Source organism: Lactuca sativa, chromosome 1 (genome assembly GCF_002870075.4).
Source record: "Lactuca sativa cultivar Salinas chromosome 1, Lsat_Salinas_v11, whole genome shotgun sequence".
In the NCBI taxonomy this organism is placed as follows: Eukaryota; Viridiplantae; Streptophyta; class Magnoliopsida; order Asterales; family Asteraceae; genus Lactuca; species Lactuca sativa.
The window spans coordinates 233,639,157-233,657,417 of record NC_056623.2 but is presented as its reverse complement, the minus strand read 5'-3'; the positions used below and the strand labels follow the sequence as shown (position 1 = coordinate 233,657,417).

The following is an 18,261-nucleotide window of genomic DNA, read 5'->3' as shown; positions in this document are numbered from 1 at the left end:
AATTATGAGTTATTTTTCATAAAAGTTCAAAACTTTGTAACGGGGAAAAATCCCCGATTACCCATTAGGGATCCCCGATACCCATTGGAGATGGGGATGGGGATAGATTTTTAATCCCCGATGGGGATGGGGTTGGGTATGGGGATGGGGATCGAGATTCGGGTATGGGGACGGGGAACACGAAACCCGGTATACCCGTACCCATTGTCATCCCTACCTACTATACTCCAGTAGGGTGTGTCCTTGTCCTGGTCCTTGGCCATCTTAGTTCCCACCGACAGCCTGCTCATGATATATCATTACCTTGTGGAAGACATACTGACAAATACTCTGGTTGAAGATCGCCATCACTGCTACCCCGCGGGGCTTACCCCCAAGCTCAAAACCGAAGATCGCGACACCTCTTATGTTTCCCACAGGAAACAGAAATAGCACCACTCAGATCACAGAAGGTGACGTCTCCACTATCGGCTGATTGCTCAACTCAGGCTGCAATCCTTCATATAATACCATCTCCACTCATCTTTGAGTCTTGCGACTCTAACTGACATCTCACTAAAAATCTCTTGGAAATCAACTCAAATCTCTTCTCAAGGTATACTCTGTTGAAACTTGTTCAACATGGCCCTCTGACCCCATATTCTATTAGATCCGATCATAGAATAACCCAAAAACGACAGGATAACTGGAAAAAGCACAAACACTATCCGCTATGAAGCATGGTACTCGAACCATGATATCACCTCTTGCTCTGCTACCGATCATGGTACCCAAACCATGACATCACCTCTCGATCTGCTTCCGATCATGGTACCCGAACCATGACATCACTTCTCGATCTGCTACTGATCATGGTACCCGAACCATGACATCACCTCCCGATCTGCTACTGATCATGGTACCCGAACCATGACATCACCTCTCGATCTGCTACTGATCATGGTACCCGAACCATGACATCACCTCTCGATCTGCTATTGATCATGGTACCCAAACCATGACATCACCTCTCGATCTGCTACCGATCATGGTACCCGAACCATGACATCACCTCTCGATCTGCTACTCAGAATGTCTGGAATACTCCCTGCATCGAGTATGGGTCCTCTGCTTTCAGTAGTATAAGCCCATACTACCTGCCACATCTACCCATACTCTCTACACGGACCATCCCAAATTCCCTGAGTAGCTGCTCAACCCTCTCAATCACCAATCCCCATACGCTTATTCGCTTCCCAGCGGAATGCTCTACTCTGCCAGCGTACTCTTCTGACTAAGGTCACTTTTTAGGCTCTTCCTAGGTTCCCACATTTCTCCGCCGTCAGCTGCTGAAAAACTCCTAATCATACCAGCCACCTACCTCCTGAATATCGTCATATTCACTTAGTAGCTGTCTCCCATCACCGAGAGTTATACAAAGCATGAAGCAAGCAGCATTCGGGCATTGAATAATCTCTACCAACACGAGAAACCACTCTAGGTACAACTCCACTTGCTCTACTCACGCTCAAAAGATATCATCGAAATCAAGTAACTCTACCCCTCGCGGGTGTCTAACTATTCTCGCAGTAGGTACCATTAATGCTCATCTAGGTATCTCTCCTAGATTACTTCTCTAATCAAATCCCTTCTCCACAAGGTTTCCCTCTGGATACTCTTACCCAGCACATACTCGAAAGCGCATCACAGATAATAGCAACTCCTAGACTAAGGCATCACAACTCAGGCTACTCTAATCCAAAAATATGAAATACCTAGCCTGTCTCTAGCATGTATAATTTCTCATAATATCTCATAACACATAAGGTAAGGGTATTTTGAGAAATCACTGTTCGGGCTCTGGCTGATTGTACACACTGATCTTTCTCGTTTTCTCTTAAAACTCATCCTCGTTTTAGAAAATCATTTATTTTGAAAAACTTTCCTCAATTCCTCAGTTTGAGTTCAGACATACTCGAAGGTGCGTCCGAATCCTCAAACCAAGGCTCTGATACCAACTTGTAACAACGTAAATTTTCAAAAGAAAATTTTCATTTAAAATTATATAAATCCTCATGACCCAATTTATTAAAATCTCATTTGTTCAATTCACAAAACATAACCCATGTTTTAGTAATTAAAAATCCAGGATCCTCATAACTCTTTCTTTGGTGTGTACAATCAACCGGTACCGTCCCGCGATCCTGAGAACCTGAAACACATAACACATAACACGGTAAGCACAAAGCTTAGTGAGTTCCCCAAGATACCACATAAAACACATATTAGCCACTCGAGGCTATAACTCTATGGACCCTCTGGTCCTAACTCTGTGGACCTTTCAGTCCTAACTCTGTAAACTCTGGAACACACACACAGCATAAATCACATAGAAATAATGCGGTGCATCATATCACATAAATAGCATACAAAAGACTCTGTCACATAACTCTAATTACTACTCTAGGTAAAGTATAATGAGAAGACTCACCTGGCAAGCAGAAAGCAGCTATCCTCACACTTGAATCTCGAACTCGCCACCGCCTAACACATAGGATGGATATCTCTTATAATAACTCTTTTTCACGACTCAGATAATCGAAGGCGGTTCCTTCTCTTTCTAACTCTCTAAAGTGGGTAAAAGACCATTTTACCCTTCCAAGGCCTCTATTACTTATGTTGACCAAAACCCCAAAGTCAACAGAAGTCAAGCTCAAGTCAACAGTCCACATTTGACCCTACTCGTCGAGTGCACCCATGTGAATCGTTAAGTCCCCTCGCATCAACTGAACTCTACCTAGGACTCACTCAGCTCATCGAGTTGACTCCCAACTCGGAGAGCCAACACTGGGTTAAGACTACTCTGTGAAACCCGCTACGACTCGTCGAGTCAGCCATGGACTCGGCGAGTTGGCTCCCACAGCTTTCTCATTCAGCTATTTGAGGTCAGATCTGCAACCCAAAACATAGATCTAACCTCCTATAACCCAAATGTCACACAAAGGTCTGAATTTGAGGCTCATGTACGGTGTATTTTGCTCTATACACCATTTTGACTCCATTGAAGCTCCATAGCTTCAAAACTCCAAGGTTACTCACTCATGGTTGTCTACTTTCTGGATCTTTGGACCTCACAAGGTCCAGATCAACCATTGACTCGAAAAAGGGTTTGGATGCACCCAAAACCCCATCAATATGGATACAAGCCCAACTTTACAATCAAGGAAATCTACTCAAACACAAGGGAGGCAAGACTTGTACCAGATCTAAAGCTTGAAATGAAGACAAGACTAATCCACCAACTCTCCTCTGAGATCCTTGCAACTCCTTTGATCTTCTTCTCAAAGAAATGACCTCCAAGAAGCCTCTTTCCTCTTTAGCTCATAAATAACTCTAGGGTTTCTCTCAAGGGACGAAGACACTGTTGGGAAGGGGCCAAGGAGGCTATAAGTGCCTTTAAATAGGTCCCAAACCCCAGAGTTTAGGGTTTCTCTGCCCAACACCTACTCGGCGAGTCCCTCGTTAGACTCGTCGAGTCCACTCATTAAATCCATGAGAGAAACCCGACTCGACTCGGCGAGTTGGACCCTCAACTCGTCGAGTCTCTCCTTTAAATCACAAGATCTCTGAAAATCCGGATGTTACAAGGTCCAAATAGGATCCAATAAGGGCTTCTAAGTCCAATAAATTTGAATTGGGTGCTTATTGGTCCATTAGGCCCAATAAGGAACTCCTAGTCCAATATGGACCTAAACCAGGATTCTTAGGGTTTTCAGACTCTTTGATGAACATAATTGATGAATCTAAATGAGCATTGAGTGAGATTTACTTAGAGTTCATGTTTTACATTAGATGAATGGTTATACTGAAATAGACTTTCCTAGCAAAATGCTAATTGTGACAAAAATCTACTATTCCAAATAATTTTTGCCATCCTGTTGCGGTTAGTAAATCTCGTATCTCTAGGTGACTGATGCGTCTCCACTAGTACACCCGGTGCAAGAATTTCCATGAACATGCACACAAAAACTCCACAATCTCCTCTTTCTCATTCTTCTACTTTTTTCTACTGTGGCACATGTTTAGCTTTAACGAATTTCACCTCAGTAGGTTTCTGTCTATTGGGAAAATGGGCCCAATATGATATGTGGTCTAGTTCACTTAATATACTATCTCCCAACGATTTGAAACTACCATCACCCGCATATTTTTTTTTAAAGAAACCACACCATTCAGTTGAATCATATATGCTCACTTTCCATGTAAGGAGATCCAAATCAGTCAAATACCAATGCAGTTGCGGTATGTTGATTGGAATTAAAACCTTCAAAAAAATGATAAGTTATTAGATATACACATATTTTAATTTATATATATATATATATATATATATATATATATATATATATATATATATATATATATATATACTAACCTGATCAATATCCTTTCAATGTGGTCCATCAATCATCCCGACTTCTATACGCCTCAAATAATGTTGTTTCACAGGTTCCAAAGTCGTGCCTTCAGGATTAATAATCATCCACCTACCATTCGACAAACTTATTTCCTTGAGCAGGGACGACCAGATAACCAAATGTTGCGTGTTAGAAAAAAATTTCATTTTGAACAATTAATTATCCAACACTTTTTGTAATATAAAGTAAGGATGTGTGTTACCTCAGAGAGCAACCATCCAGAGCCAATACCAAGTAAACTAGACCAAAATTCACAATTCATGTCAGTACCTCTTAAAAGTCTATGCTCCACAAATACCGCCCCCATCTTCTTTCCCCACAATTTCCAAAATTCATCACCACAATCTGCATAATTGTCCAATAGTAATGGTCTTTTTGCTACATTATTTTCCTTTTGCGGGTTTTTCCTTTTTCTGTTCTTCAATGATTCCGTTGACGGAACCTACAAAATCAATATGTTAATTAATTTGGAACAATTATATACTATATAAATAGAAATAATTTAATTTTATACCTGTGTGTAAGGCTCCCTACAAAATTTCAATTTCATTTTTATCCACCCTTTAAACGGTGTAACTGTGTTATGCTCAACTTCAACAACAGGCGGTGGCGTCTACACATACGTATGGCCTGACTCGGGATCCAAACCACCAAAATTTGCTTCCCCCGCATCCACATTTTCCATATCGTTCACACCAAATTGTTTATCTTTTTCCCAATTATCCATTCTCTTCCCAAAGTGCTCGATTGTGGTTTTCAATTTAGTAACAACACCCAATAACTTGTCTATTTACTGTCTTCTACAAGTATGTGGTATGTTTCCTGAAAATAAGAGGGAGGTGTAATCTACTCCCTGAAACTGAGACGGGTGAGGTGATGGAGACCGCTGCATAGGAGGACTCATTTGTTACGGTGATGGAGACCGGTCCTTAGGATGACTCTGTTGTTGCGGTGGCGAGTACACTTTGTCTAGAGTCCAACTTACATAACGCACAAAGAATGGCAAATGGATCTCAACAGGCGTTGGTTCAAAATCACGTGGGATGTTATTTTCCTGTGAAAGTAATAAATTTAATTTAAGTATATAAAACTGTTGTAATTTTTAACTATATATAATTAATATAAGGAATATATAACTATACCACTGAAACGTCTAATATACGTAAACATTGCTCGAGAGACAATTGTGTTTTTATTCTCCATGCCCTCATTCTTGGAATTTTATTTCTGTGTGATGCGCAAATGTCAAAGCTTCAGGAAATTTCTCCAAAATCCATACCTATTATTACGACAAAAAATTATGTTTTGTCCAAACTTATAAGCACTTAAAAAATATAAGTAATTGCACCTCAAATTAACCTTAAACGGAAACTGAAAACCTAATAGTGTATACTTCATCGTCTTCGTGTAACCCTCACCCTCATTATCTCGTAAATATCTATAGATTTTACCAAACCATAATCATAATTGTGTTTTACTATACCTCCACAAATACGTACCCCATGCAAACCTGCCGTACTCATTATAATTAATATAAATCATAAAGTATTTATAAATAAATAATAAATAATAAATTTAATACCTGTTCCAGTTATATTGACTATCGGCGAGCTCATACACTACCGACGGAATGCACATATTGTCGTCTCGTCCTATGAGGCCCCTGAACAAAAATACCATTTGCACAACCATTACCTCATCCTCATCGCTACACGTCGAGAATGCTGAACCTTTTACGTAGTCTTCTAAATCTTTTAGCCGTATATCTTCATCTCTCACATTAGGGAACAACCGATTCCTTAATGTTGAACTTGTGCTGACTTTTGTATTTATTATATCAACATACGATCCAAATCTCAAACCGCTAATCAAACAAAATTCTGTTTCACCATATTCAACCACCCTGCATTTTAACTCGAACTGAAACCTCCTAGCCCTGGCTACCTCTACATCACGAACCTCATGCAACATCGTCAAATGATAGAGCATCGGGTCACCATTCGGGGTGGGCATGCCGATGAAGATCCTAAAAGTTGTCTCTCGAAATACTTCAACTCGCCTACTATTTAGTTTTGTAAAGTACTTTTTCAACACAGTCCCAAACGCCCCTCTAAAAGTACATTCTGCAGGCCATCCACGCAAACTATGTTGCAAAAGATTAAACATATATGCCAAAATTTTAAAAAAATAATAATACTCAAAACTCACTTTACATAACATTATACTTTTATTTTTATAGCCTTGTACTTATATATTGTTCTTTAACAATTTTATGCAACAAAATAACGTTTTTATAACAAATTTACAGAATTTTACAGAAATGGTCCCATATATATTATAAAATTTACATAAATGGTCCATTTTAATAATAATTATAGAAATTTTCAATGTTTTTTTTTAAATTACATAAATAAATGGAAATCGATTTTAATATGCATATAATCAACATAAAATTATCTCAATATTTAATGGTCCATTTTAACATATAATAATCCATTTTAAGAGATAACAATTATAGAGAATTGAAAAACATAATAATAATAATAATAATAATAATAATAATTCCGCAGAGGGGTTTATCGTTCTGCAGAGGGCTCTTCTGCGGATCTTTTCTTGAGCAGAGGGCCTCTGCGGATCTGTTCTTGACGAAAATCATTGGAAAAATCGATTTCTTAATTCTTCGACTACAGTCCTAACACCCTAACAAACATACATTTGTATATGACATTTAACCTATCAATTTCCAATTCATATAATCAATTTCTACTTCCGAGTTTATACAAAGATTAGGAAAAAAATTGAAATATTACTTGAGTTTCATATCCATCGGATAAAACATCGTACTGCAGCTGCTCCAGGAATCGAGCTCGCTGAGACATTTTTCCGTTCGACGTCCAGGAATCGAGATCGCAAATCGATTGTCGTAGTCTCCTTCTGCGGAACTGTGTAACGTAAAAGGGGGATATTTTTTTTTCAATTTACAAATTTACCCATGTAATCCGCATAACACTCGATTCCACGCAATTCCGCAGAGCTGTAGAGGATCCGCAGAGGGTGCTCTGCGAATCCTTTGGTCATTTTCCAAAATCTGTTTTTTCTTGTTTTTTGTTATTTCTCGAATTTTCTCTTTAAACATATTTATTTGCTTGAACATCTTTCATACATTATTTTAAATCGGTTTAACCTTGTATCACATCATGAATCCATCTCATTAAGGATTTCACCTTTAATCATCATTTTGCTCATGTAGTCATGTTGCATAATAAGGCATACCACTTTCTTCACTCACTTGCGCACGATTTCAAGTTTATTCCTTGATTATAGATTAGCATCTTGTTTAAAAGTTTAACTTCCATTTACACATCTCTCATATCTAATAATATCTTTTTCTCGCATTATCAAATTATGGAAAACAAAAAAAAACACTCTCATTTGTCGCACTCTCATATCTAATAATATCTTTTTGTTCAATGCATACATTAATACAAATCATAACTTGTCTAAAATAGGCTTATGTCCAAATACTGATATTTTAAATTGTTTTAATTTATAAATAAATATATCAAGATCGTTAACTTGAGCTTACTTGATTGATTTATTTTACATATACACATAAGAAGAGAATATATATATATATATATATATATATATATATATATATATATATATATATATATATATATATATATATATATATATATATATATATATATATATATATAATTTAGTCAACTCAACACAACCCAGTCTTATTCCATCCAACCAACCATTTCACCTTACAAAAACTACAATCTTTATCTCATCTAATAAAAGATGATACAAAAAACTCATTCTAAATCTATTTTGTGTGCAAAAGACATAAACGCCCTCATCCTCCTTATCATTTACACAAAACTATTAAATGTGACACTGGGTATTGTAATTTGTAACTTGATTCAAAAAGGGAAAAATACATAGATCTGAAAAAAAATCCTGTTGATAGGAATCCGCAAAGTGAATAACGAGTTTAACGAGATGCAAAAGCCAAAAAAAATATAATAAGGAAACACAAAACTTACTTCCAATGACATAATTGATGAAAAAATTTGAAGTTTAGGGAATAAATAAATACCATCAATGATCCAAGAATAGCCATAAGGAGCATTTGAAAGCATTGAAGTGAGCAATGCAGAAGAAGCAATGGCTGAATGGAATGGAATCAGTGATTCTAAGTAACACAACTTATCTCAACTAGTAACCTATTTTTTTAAACAATTTTCACATCCAGACAAAAAAAATAGAGCCAAAAGAATTATGAAAAAAAAAGGTGAATCATTGTGGCATAAATGTGCATTTAAGTATTTAACAATTCACCCTACGTCCCTACTTCATAGTAAAACCTTATTATTTCTTTTATAAAGAAACTTTCCTAAATTTAAAAAACAAAAAGATAACTTGGAACTTACCTAAAAATTATATGTAGAAAATTCATAAAATTATTAAAGTCAACGACATGTTCCATAAGTATTTCAATGAACTTAGGTAATTACTAAAAGATAGTAGAAACAAGTCTGATTTTGATTGAATTGAATAGCTTTACAAGATAGAAATTTCGGATTGTCACAGAATTTCTTTTGGTTGTAACCGTAGACTTCCTTTGATGTTAAGAATGATATTGGCTGACAGTTATATTTTCCAATCTCTTCCAAAGCTTTTCAATTCCGATGTTTTGATTCAATTGTGAAAGCTCCACTATCAGACAAAGAGATCAACAAGAAACTGTTCACTTTTTATGTGAAAAATTCAAAACCTCAGTATAAAACGTGGAGCTTGAAGAGAATAGTCTCATTGAAAGTTGGAAAACCAATTGGTGTTGATGGTTGTGTGAATGTTAGCTTGAAAGCTTTTCGAAGTCATAATCAGGAGGTTCATGAACTATCGTTGGGTGATATTCCATTTATGAATCCTTACGATTGGATTTCTTTATTCAATATTGTTGCCAAGGACACTGTGAAGTATGAGCCTATCGTTTAATTTTTTAGAAGGATGTTGAGAGCATATATTCTTGAAAATTGCGAAGATCGATGTTGAGACTGCAGTTGTTCTTAGTTAAAAGTCAATTCTGAAGCCATTTCCAGTTCCTAATGATGTGGAAAAATTGAAGTCTTGTTTCATAGAAAAAGATCTTTGGGTAGTGGCTTATAAAATGAAAGAGAATAAAAAGGTGAAGCATTGCAGATGTTCTTAATAGATTAACATTTATACTCTACAACAACTTTAAATCAAATTGTTGCAAAGGCAAATTTAAACAAGTCAAATTCTGAAGGATATATAAAAGTGTGTTTCGGATATGATCAAATGGTGGACAGTCATTCTGATAACTTTACTGAATACTATTCCGAATGTTTTTGAAGTTGTGAAGAAAACTAAAGAAAAGACCACAACAACAACTTGACACAAATGGGGAGATTGTTAGGGTTCAGAAATATATTGTGTCTAATTGTATGCATTCAGAATGTTTAGTGTCTCTTCTTAAGTTCTTGATTGGGTTTTTGTCATTTCGATTTTAGAATTATATCTAATATTAGGTTTGCAGTTCTGAACTGTCGACTTAGGTTTCCTTTCTAATACTCCTTTGATGCTTATATATAGGGGTATTAGTTAGAAGATCGGACAAAGTTTTTGGGATAGAATAGTTTCACACATTTCATTGTAACAAATTGTTTTCTCTATCCTCTAATGCAAACAAATCTTATTTACATCTTTGTGTTCATCAAAATTGATTGCATCTTCATATGACGTTTTCATTTCAGAATCTATGGTTCCTATAATTCTTATCAAATTGACATGGAACTTTTAACCTTCATTTATGATAAGTCTCCATCGATTATGGTAGCCATTACATATATACTACCAAATGTGCATCAATGTGTTTTTAGCCATCATCTTTTATCTAACTTACGAAGTAATTTAGGAAAAGTCATATTACAAAATTGTTGTTATGGAAGACATACAAAACATTAAAAAAAATGTTAGATTTTGATGTGATTTTTGGAATTCTTGCGTACTACAATTTAAAAAAAAAAAAAAAAAAAAAAAAAAAAAAAAAAAAAAAGTTGGGATTCTTATATGTTGCAAATATGAAAAAAATGGTCAAGGGCATATTTCTAGGATTTTTATTATAAGCTTATGACTTGAAACAACGCAAGATCCATCAACACATTATATATTGAGAGATGGAAGGAATATGTAATTCGTGATGCTTTTCTGTTTCCCATGGAGGGGGATTATCGGGGTCGGCCTCATGATCTTGTGCCTTCTTTTGGCAAGCATAGGGAGGAAGATTCTTTCAAACTCAAAGGCGTCCTCTTCATTAAACAAATTTGGAGGAGCCCTATGTAGCTGAAGACGATTTGAGCCCTTTATGATTCCGGAAGAAACAATAACTTTAAAATAATATCAACTAAAATTTCAAACACCTTAAAATGTTATCTTTGAAATGAGATCTGTGTTTAAGAGTAATATTAAGAGGTATATGTATTAAAGAATTTTGAGCTTCCATATTTTTGTAAAATAAAAAAAATAAAAATAAAAAAGAAGAATGTTTTATACTTGTAAACTCGGCGACCCACCAATTTCGTAAAATCGGTAAGTCCACCTACGAAAATGTAGGTGGCTTGACATATTGTATATTGTAGATGCCACCTACGTAATAGGTCAATACATATACATATATAATATATGTCAAATACACATTCCCTTCAAATGAACACTTTTATTACATACTTCATTACAATTATCCACTTGATATCTCTAGTATATAATATATAGACTCTTTCATGTACTTTAACATATTTTGATCACTTTTACCTTTACATGAAGAAGCATATAACTTCTAATTTCATAATTTTCATGTGAAGACAAACACATAACTTTAACTCATTTTAGAAATGGAAAATGACTTAAAAACCAATAACATAAAATTTGTTCTTTAGTCACTAAACTTTTGATCGTATCCAATACGGAAACCAACTTTTTATTTTGAGTAAATTACACGAATGGTCCCTATGGTATGGGGTAATTTGCGTGTTTGGTCCTTAACTTATTTTTTTAACTCGGAATGTCCCTACTATTTGTTTTTGTTACACGCTTGGTCCTTACTTTTTGTTTTTGTTACGTGCTCGGTCCCTGTCATACCTAAGAAGATTATTATTTAAATAGAAAAAAATTGTGGGATGGGTAGGTAAGGTGAGGGGAGTGGGGTTGAAGGTGTGTTTATTTAAATAAATTAAAAAATCAATGAAAAAATAATCTTTTTAGGTAAGGCAAGGACCAAACGTGTAACAAAAGCAAACAATAAGGACCTTTCGAATTAAAAAAAAAAATAAGTTAGACACCAAATGTGCAAATTACCCTAAACCATAGGAACCATTCGTGTAATTTACTCTTTTATTTTGATTTTAAAATACAACGATCTATTTTTATGGATTAAAATAAACGAACACCATCATTCACTTGTCACTTCTAACTACAAGCTTCTAGTAATCATTTTTCTTAAACCACTAATCATTTTTCTTAAACCACAACTGATCACCATTGGTAATGTCTTATTGTTTTGTGATATTGTCATTTTAATCGGTAAAAATCTATAGACATGGTAAAAATCTAATATAAGTTTTAACTAACAACATAGCAATTTTTCCCATTGTGAGCTTTACACAACAATTAACGTTGAAATCTCAACAAAGATATCATATAACATATTAACTACAGTCGATAACAAATATCAATCAAAATGTTTATCATAACAACAACACAGTTTGCCAAAATATATTTAAGAAATCTATCAACATTTAAACATATTTATTCGCTTGAACATCTTTCATACATTATTTTAGATCGGTTTAACCTTGTATCACATCATGAATCCATCTCATTAAGGATTTCACCTTTAATCATCATTGTGCTCATGTTGCATAATAAGGTATACCACTTTCTTCACTCACTTGCGCACGATTTTAAGTTTATTCCTTGATTCTATATTAGCATCTTGTTTAAGAGTTTAACTTCCATTTACACATCTCTGATATCTAATAATATCTTTTTGCCCCCATTATCTAAAAAAAACACTCATTTGTCGCACTCTCATATCTAATAATATCTTTTTGTTCAATGCAAACATTAATACAAATCATAACTTGTCTGAAAATCGGCTTATGTCCAAATACAGATAATTTTAAATTGTTTTAATTTATAAAATAAATATATTAAGATCGTTAACTTGAGCATACTTGATTGATTTATTTTACATGTACACATAAGAATAGAAATATATATAATTTAGTCAACTCAACACAACCCAATCTTATTCCATTCAACCAACCATTTCACCTTACAAAAACTACAATAATTGTCTCATCTAATAAAAGATAGGATAAAACTCAGTTCGCAAAAGACATAAACGCCCTCATCCTCCTTATCATTTACACAAAACTAAACAAAAAACTATTAAATGTGACACTGGGTATTGTAATTTGTAACTCAATTCAAAAAGGAAAAAAAAATACATAGATCTGAAAAAGAAAATCCTGTTGCTAGGAATCTGCAAAGTGAATAACAAGTTTAATGAGATTCAAGAGCCACTTTACCAAATAATAATTGAATTTTCAGATCATTATTATATTTTAGTTGTAACAGACCAAAAAAAATAATAATAATAAGGAAACACAAATAAATAAATAAATAAATACCATCAATGGTCCAGGAATAGGGATAAGGAGCATTTGAAAGCATTGAAGTGAGCAATGCAGAAGCAGTGGCTGAATGGAATGGAATCAGTGATTCCACAGCAACACAACTTATCTCAACTGGTAACCTATTTTTTTAAACAATTTTCACATCCAGAAAAATAAAATTAGAGCCAAAAGAATTATGGAAAAAAAAAAGTGAATCATTGTGGCGTAAATGTGCAGTTTTAAGTATTTAACGATTAATCTTACCTCATAGTAAAACGTTATAAACTCTTTTATAAAGAAACTTTCCTAAATTTAAAAAACAAAAAGATAACTTAGAACTTACCTAAAAATTATATGTAGAAAATTCACAAAATTATTAAAGTCAATGACATGCTCCATAAGTATTTCAATTTGGTTTTTACTTTTGTTATAAAACAAGTATTTTAGCTGGTATTACATCTAGAAGGGTAAACTAGTCATTTACTCTCGACTTTGCTATCATAATTTTCACGGTTTTTAATTTTTAAAGGCTTTAAACATGTTTTAAGTCTAATCCATGAAAAGGATTGTGTTTTCTAAGTTCTAACCACAAGTTTTTTAAGATTCTTTTTTATTTCCAAGAAATAATTGTTGTTCAAAATTTAGTCTCCTCTTTCTTTTAGTCAACATTTTTTTATTCTTAATTCTTTATGTGATTACGTATTTTATATATATATATATATATATATATATATATATATATATATATATATATATTTATTAAAACTATTGGCTATGTTTTCAGATAATATGCTCACCCTTAAAAAAACAAGAGGCCCAAAGTCAACTTATGCTTATGCATCAAAAATTCGTTTTTTAAATTATGTAATCACCAATAAAATTAAAACACATATACTAAATGCTGAGTTAAGCATTTAAAAGTCATTAAGTAGGACTAAACAGATTAAACTGGGATCAATGGGATTTACTTTAATAATCACTAATCAGATTATGAATTAAGTGGTTTGGTTTTAAAATAAAATAAAAAATAAAAAAAAAAAAAAAAAAAAACTAATTTACCTCAGTTTGAAACATCTTTTGGTCTAATAGGGATTCAAGTTGTTCAGATTCCAATTTTTGTAACCCAATTACTTGAAGCTAAATCTCCTTCTTAATAAATAAAAATAATTTTGCCACTTGTCATCTTCGAATGCATTATGCCACATGGCTTTTTCTTATTCTTTTGATTTTAGTTTATTTTCCACATGCCATTTTATGGGTTATCCATTTTATTAAATTCCACATAGTATTTAAATATAATACATCATAATAAATGCATATTAATTTCATTAACTGACTTTCCTTCTAATTTCAAAATCACTAAATAAAAGTCTGATTAGTTTCTTTGGTTTATTTATCTAAATTATTTGTTTAAATTTAAAAGAGAAAAAAAAAAAAAAAACACTTTAATTTTAATAATTCACTATTTTTTTTTTTTTGCAATTTTCTTATAAATTCAAACTTTTCAAATGTTTAGAATTTCATATTTAATTTTTCTTTTAAAAAATCCCATGTAACACATGGGTCTCACAACTAGTTTAAAATAACAAGCCATTTTTTACACCAAAATGACAAAAATGGTTCAAACACTAAATCCTCTCCAGCATATAACACCATTTTACTCCAAAAAGAATATTATTTTACTTCCAAAAAACCCTTATATTTGTTAACTTTTTACAAACTTGACACATATCTATAAATTTATAGATTATATTACTAATAGACAATTGTAACCAAAAAGTGAACTTCATAACATAAATTTAATTTATAATATAATATCACAAGTAACAAATATTATATGTGGAACATCATTAAACAATAACAAACTAAAAATGACAAAATTCAAAGGTAAATGTTAGAAAAACACAACCTAATAGGCCAATTACTGAAAAAAAAATAATAAACTATATTAATTTTGTGCCTATGAAAACACTCCATAATTTGGATACATTATAAACACAAAAATCTCTATTTTAAACTTTTTACTATTTAAAGCCTCCATATTAAAAAAATGAAACCCTATAATATGTCTTGTAATACCAGAAAATCACAACCTATCAAAGGAGCAATTTGTACAAGTGAAAGTTTAACACCATATTCGGTGTTAAAGAATAGTATAACACAATATTTGATGTTATACTATTCACCAACACCAATTTGGTGTTGGATTGATGCGGCTTTATATAAAAAAAAATGCTGCAAAAAATGGGATTTAGTTGATAAGCCTAAATGCCAACTAAGTTTGTGACTTTGCCTTAATGAAAGTGGGGTTCAAGAAATCAATTTTTTGGTTTTTCTTTTAATTTAACTTATCAATGGAACATGACGAAAGATATTATGAATCTACTCATATGTGGAAATTTCAAAGGAATCAACCAATTCTTAGTCTAATTTTTCTTTGTTCACTTAATCAACTTGTAGATATCAATAACAGAATTTGATATCAAATAATTAAAGGGCAGCTGTTTTGAAGGGGGGATATACCCTTAGAAATTGGTTAAGAAAATCATCACCAAACATCAACATGAAAGGGCTAATAGCATTAATCATATGTCAAAATCCCGAATTGCAGATACTAATTCAAGCTTTAACATTGTCAGAAGAAGTGGATATGAAATTAAAGCAAATAAAGATATAAATAGACGCTAAAGACGTATAACAATAACCTGAAAATGCGATGAGATTGGGGCTTTTGAGTGCGGATACGGAAGGGAGAATGTGCTGCACCGGTAGAACTAGGTTTAGCGCCGGCGGAGATTCTAGTCACCGATGATTTGACGGAGGTGGAGGCCGAGCGGAGGATGGACCTAGCTGCGACGGCTGCCGCCATATAAAACCCTTATGTTCTTATTTTGGTTGGGTTCGTTTGGGAAGAGTGGTGGATTGAGGGATCTCTAAACTATAAAGTTAAACTATAAAGTGTTTTAGGAAAATGAAATTTAGCTTCTTTTTTTTTTTGATAACTCATATACAAGGCTAACAAGGGGACATAGTTTTTATTTTTTTATTTTTTTATTTATTTATTTATTATTATTATTATTATTATTTTCTTCAGGTCATGTCATTTTTACCACACGAGATGAGACATGTATGATCAATACCGAATCTAGAGGCCAAAATAATTTTTTATGTGAACAAATTGAGTTGATAAAAAGAAAGAGCGAGGACCTAAAATATGAGAAGTATGAACTTAAGAAAGACCAGAGACCATTAAAAGAGAAACTAGAGGCCAAAATAAATGACTTTAGAACCCTTCAAGAGGAATACAACAATAAATATGAGAATTATAACTACATTAAGAAACATCTTGCCTCTGTGACTGCCGAGCTTGACACATTGAAAAGCAAATTTGAAAATGCATATTTTAATTTTAGAAAATATGATGTGTCAAGTGAGATAGTTGCATCCATGATTGAGAAACAATTAAAATTTAAAGATAATCAAAATAAAGGTCTTGGGTACCACAGTGTTCCACCTCCTTTTAACGACAACTATAACTCACCCCTTGAAACCAATGAGGTAGAGACACTTGTTCAGTATGGCCAACCCCCTGCACCAGCTTCAGTTAAGACTGAACAATTAGGGCCAACTGAGGGTGTTGAGGTGAAGAATACTGATATTTTTACTTCCTGTGCAGGTGGAGTAACGGAAGATGAGAACAAGGAGAACACTATTGAACAAACCAATGATTCCTTGAACTTTGAATCTATTGCTTCTAATTCTGTTACTCCTAACAAACCTGTTGTTGAGAAATACAGGCCACCAAAACAAGCGAAGCAGACTACTTGCTACAAGTGTGCATGTGGGAACAACCAGAAGCAAGGCAAAGGCACGCCACCAGGGGCAAGAAGAAGCAACTCCTCAGCGAAGAAAAGGACATGTTTTCATTGTGGAACACTTGGACACATTGCTAGAAATTGTCCTAATCACGCATATGTTCCCTACTACGTACAAGGATGGCAAAATGCGCCAAAAGGGAGATACTCCAAAGGAAATCATTCGAGATCACAATCGCGAAATGGCGACTGGAATGCCCAGAAGGCCAAGAATCAAACCCACAAGGCCAAGAATTAAAATCCCAAGGGCAAGAAGGGAATGTCGGGCAAGAAGTCCAATCCAAGAGAGGCTCAAACTCAAAAGCAAGTACCGAGGCGCCCATCCAATCCAACAAGAAATGGGTTAAACCTAACTACAGATGGGAACCAAAGGTTCAATCTCAGAAATCATCTAATACGTCTAATATTTCTTCATCTTCTGTTTGTGATAAACAAGATATGTCATGGGAGAGGGTACCTTGCGTTGATGACAAAGGTCAACCCAGTTTCAAAATGGACTGGGTTCCAAAGACCAACTAATCCCGCTCTGTGCTGGAGCAGCTATGGAGGCATATCATCAGACTTCAGTTTGTTAATAGTGGCTGTTCCAGGCGCATGATAGGAGACATCTCTCAACTGTATAACACTCAGGACTTTAAGTGAGAGTATGTGTCCTTTGCGAGAAAGGAAGAAAAGGAGAGGATCACAAATGAGGTTTGTGCTTAATGATGTGAAGAATTTTCAGATCTGTTCTGAGATTATGCGTGCTGTTCTCAGACCTTCTGGATGCAAATTCAATCGGTGACTTACGGTTTGATTTTTCTTCTCGATACTCCTGAGTTTATCTTACACGGATTCGTTTTGAAGAGAATCTTTTGTTTTCTTATAGTTTTTGTTAGTAGCTATTGTTGGGGAGTAATGTCAAGATAAAGTGATAACAGGCAGTCTAAACATGTGGAAGGGACTGAATCTGAATTGTCTAGACTCTGTGTTCAATGTGCTAGTAGGGACGAAGGATTTGACATTGTGGATTTAGATAGGATTGTTTGGACTGACCATACGATGCTCGGGTAGATTAAGCAGTGAGATAAACATGGGAACCTACAGGATACACTAAATTAATATGCATCTAGAACATTGATTCAACTTTTCCTTGATGTACGGACTTATGTCCTTAATTCTGGTTCTGATAGGGCGACTGGGGGGGGTTCTAATAAAGTAGGTATGTAGGAAATT

The 18,261-nt window shown here is 34.1% G+C and overlaps 1 protein-coding gene across 1 annotated transcript; it reads right to left on the bottom strand.

The window, feature by feature from the left end:
• Nucleotides 1-12,775: 12,775 nt before the first annotated feature.
• LOC128126742 (protein NUCLEAR FUSION DEFECTIVE 6, mitochondrial-like) lies at nucleotides 12,776-16,133 on the bottom strand. The gene is made up of 3 exons (XM_052764815.1): nucleotides 15,877-16,133; nucleotides 13,187-13,311; nucleotides 12,776-13,038 (listed from the first exon to the last, which is right to left on the bottom strand). Exons 1-3 carry the CDS (start codon nucleotides 16,038-16,040, stop codon nucleotides 13,031-13,033), a joined length of 297 nt encoding a protein of 98 aa, XP_052620775.1. The 5' UTR covers nucleotides 16,041-16,133; the 3' UTR covers nucleotides 12,776-13,030.
• Between the last annotated feature and the right edge of the window lie 2,128 nt (nucleotides 16,134-18,261).

Bases quoted from the DNA above. Each gene is read 5' to 3' on its own strand.
- LOC128126742 (XM_052764815.1), bottom strand. From the start codon at position 16,040: ATGGCGGCAGCCGTCGCAGCTAGGTCCATCCTCCGCTCGGCCTCCACC. The intron at 13,312-15,876 runs GTTATTGTTATA...TTAAAAAAATAG, and splicing joins CAATCTCATCGCATTTTCAG to GTTACCAGTTGAGATAAGTT.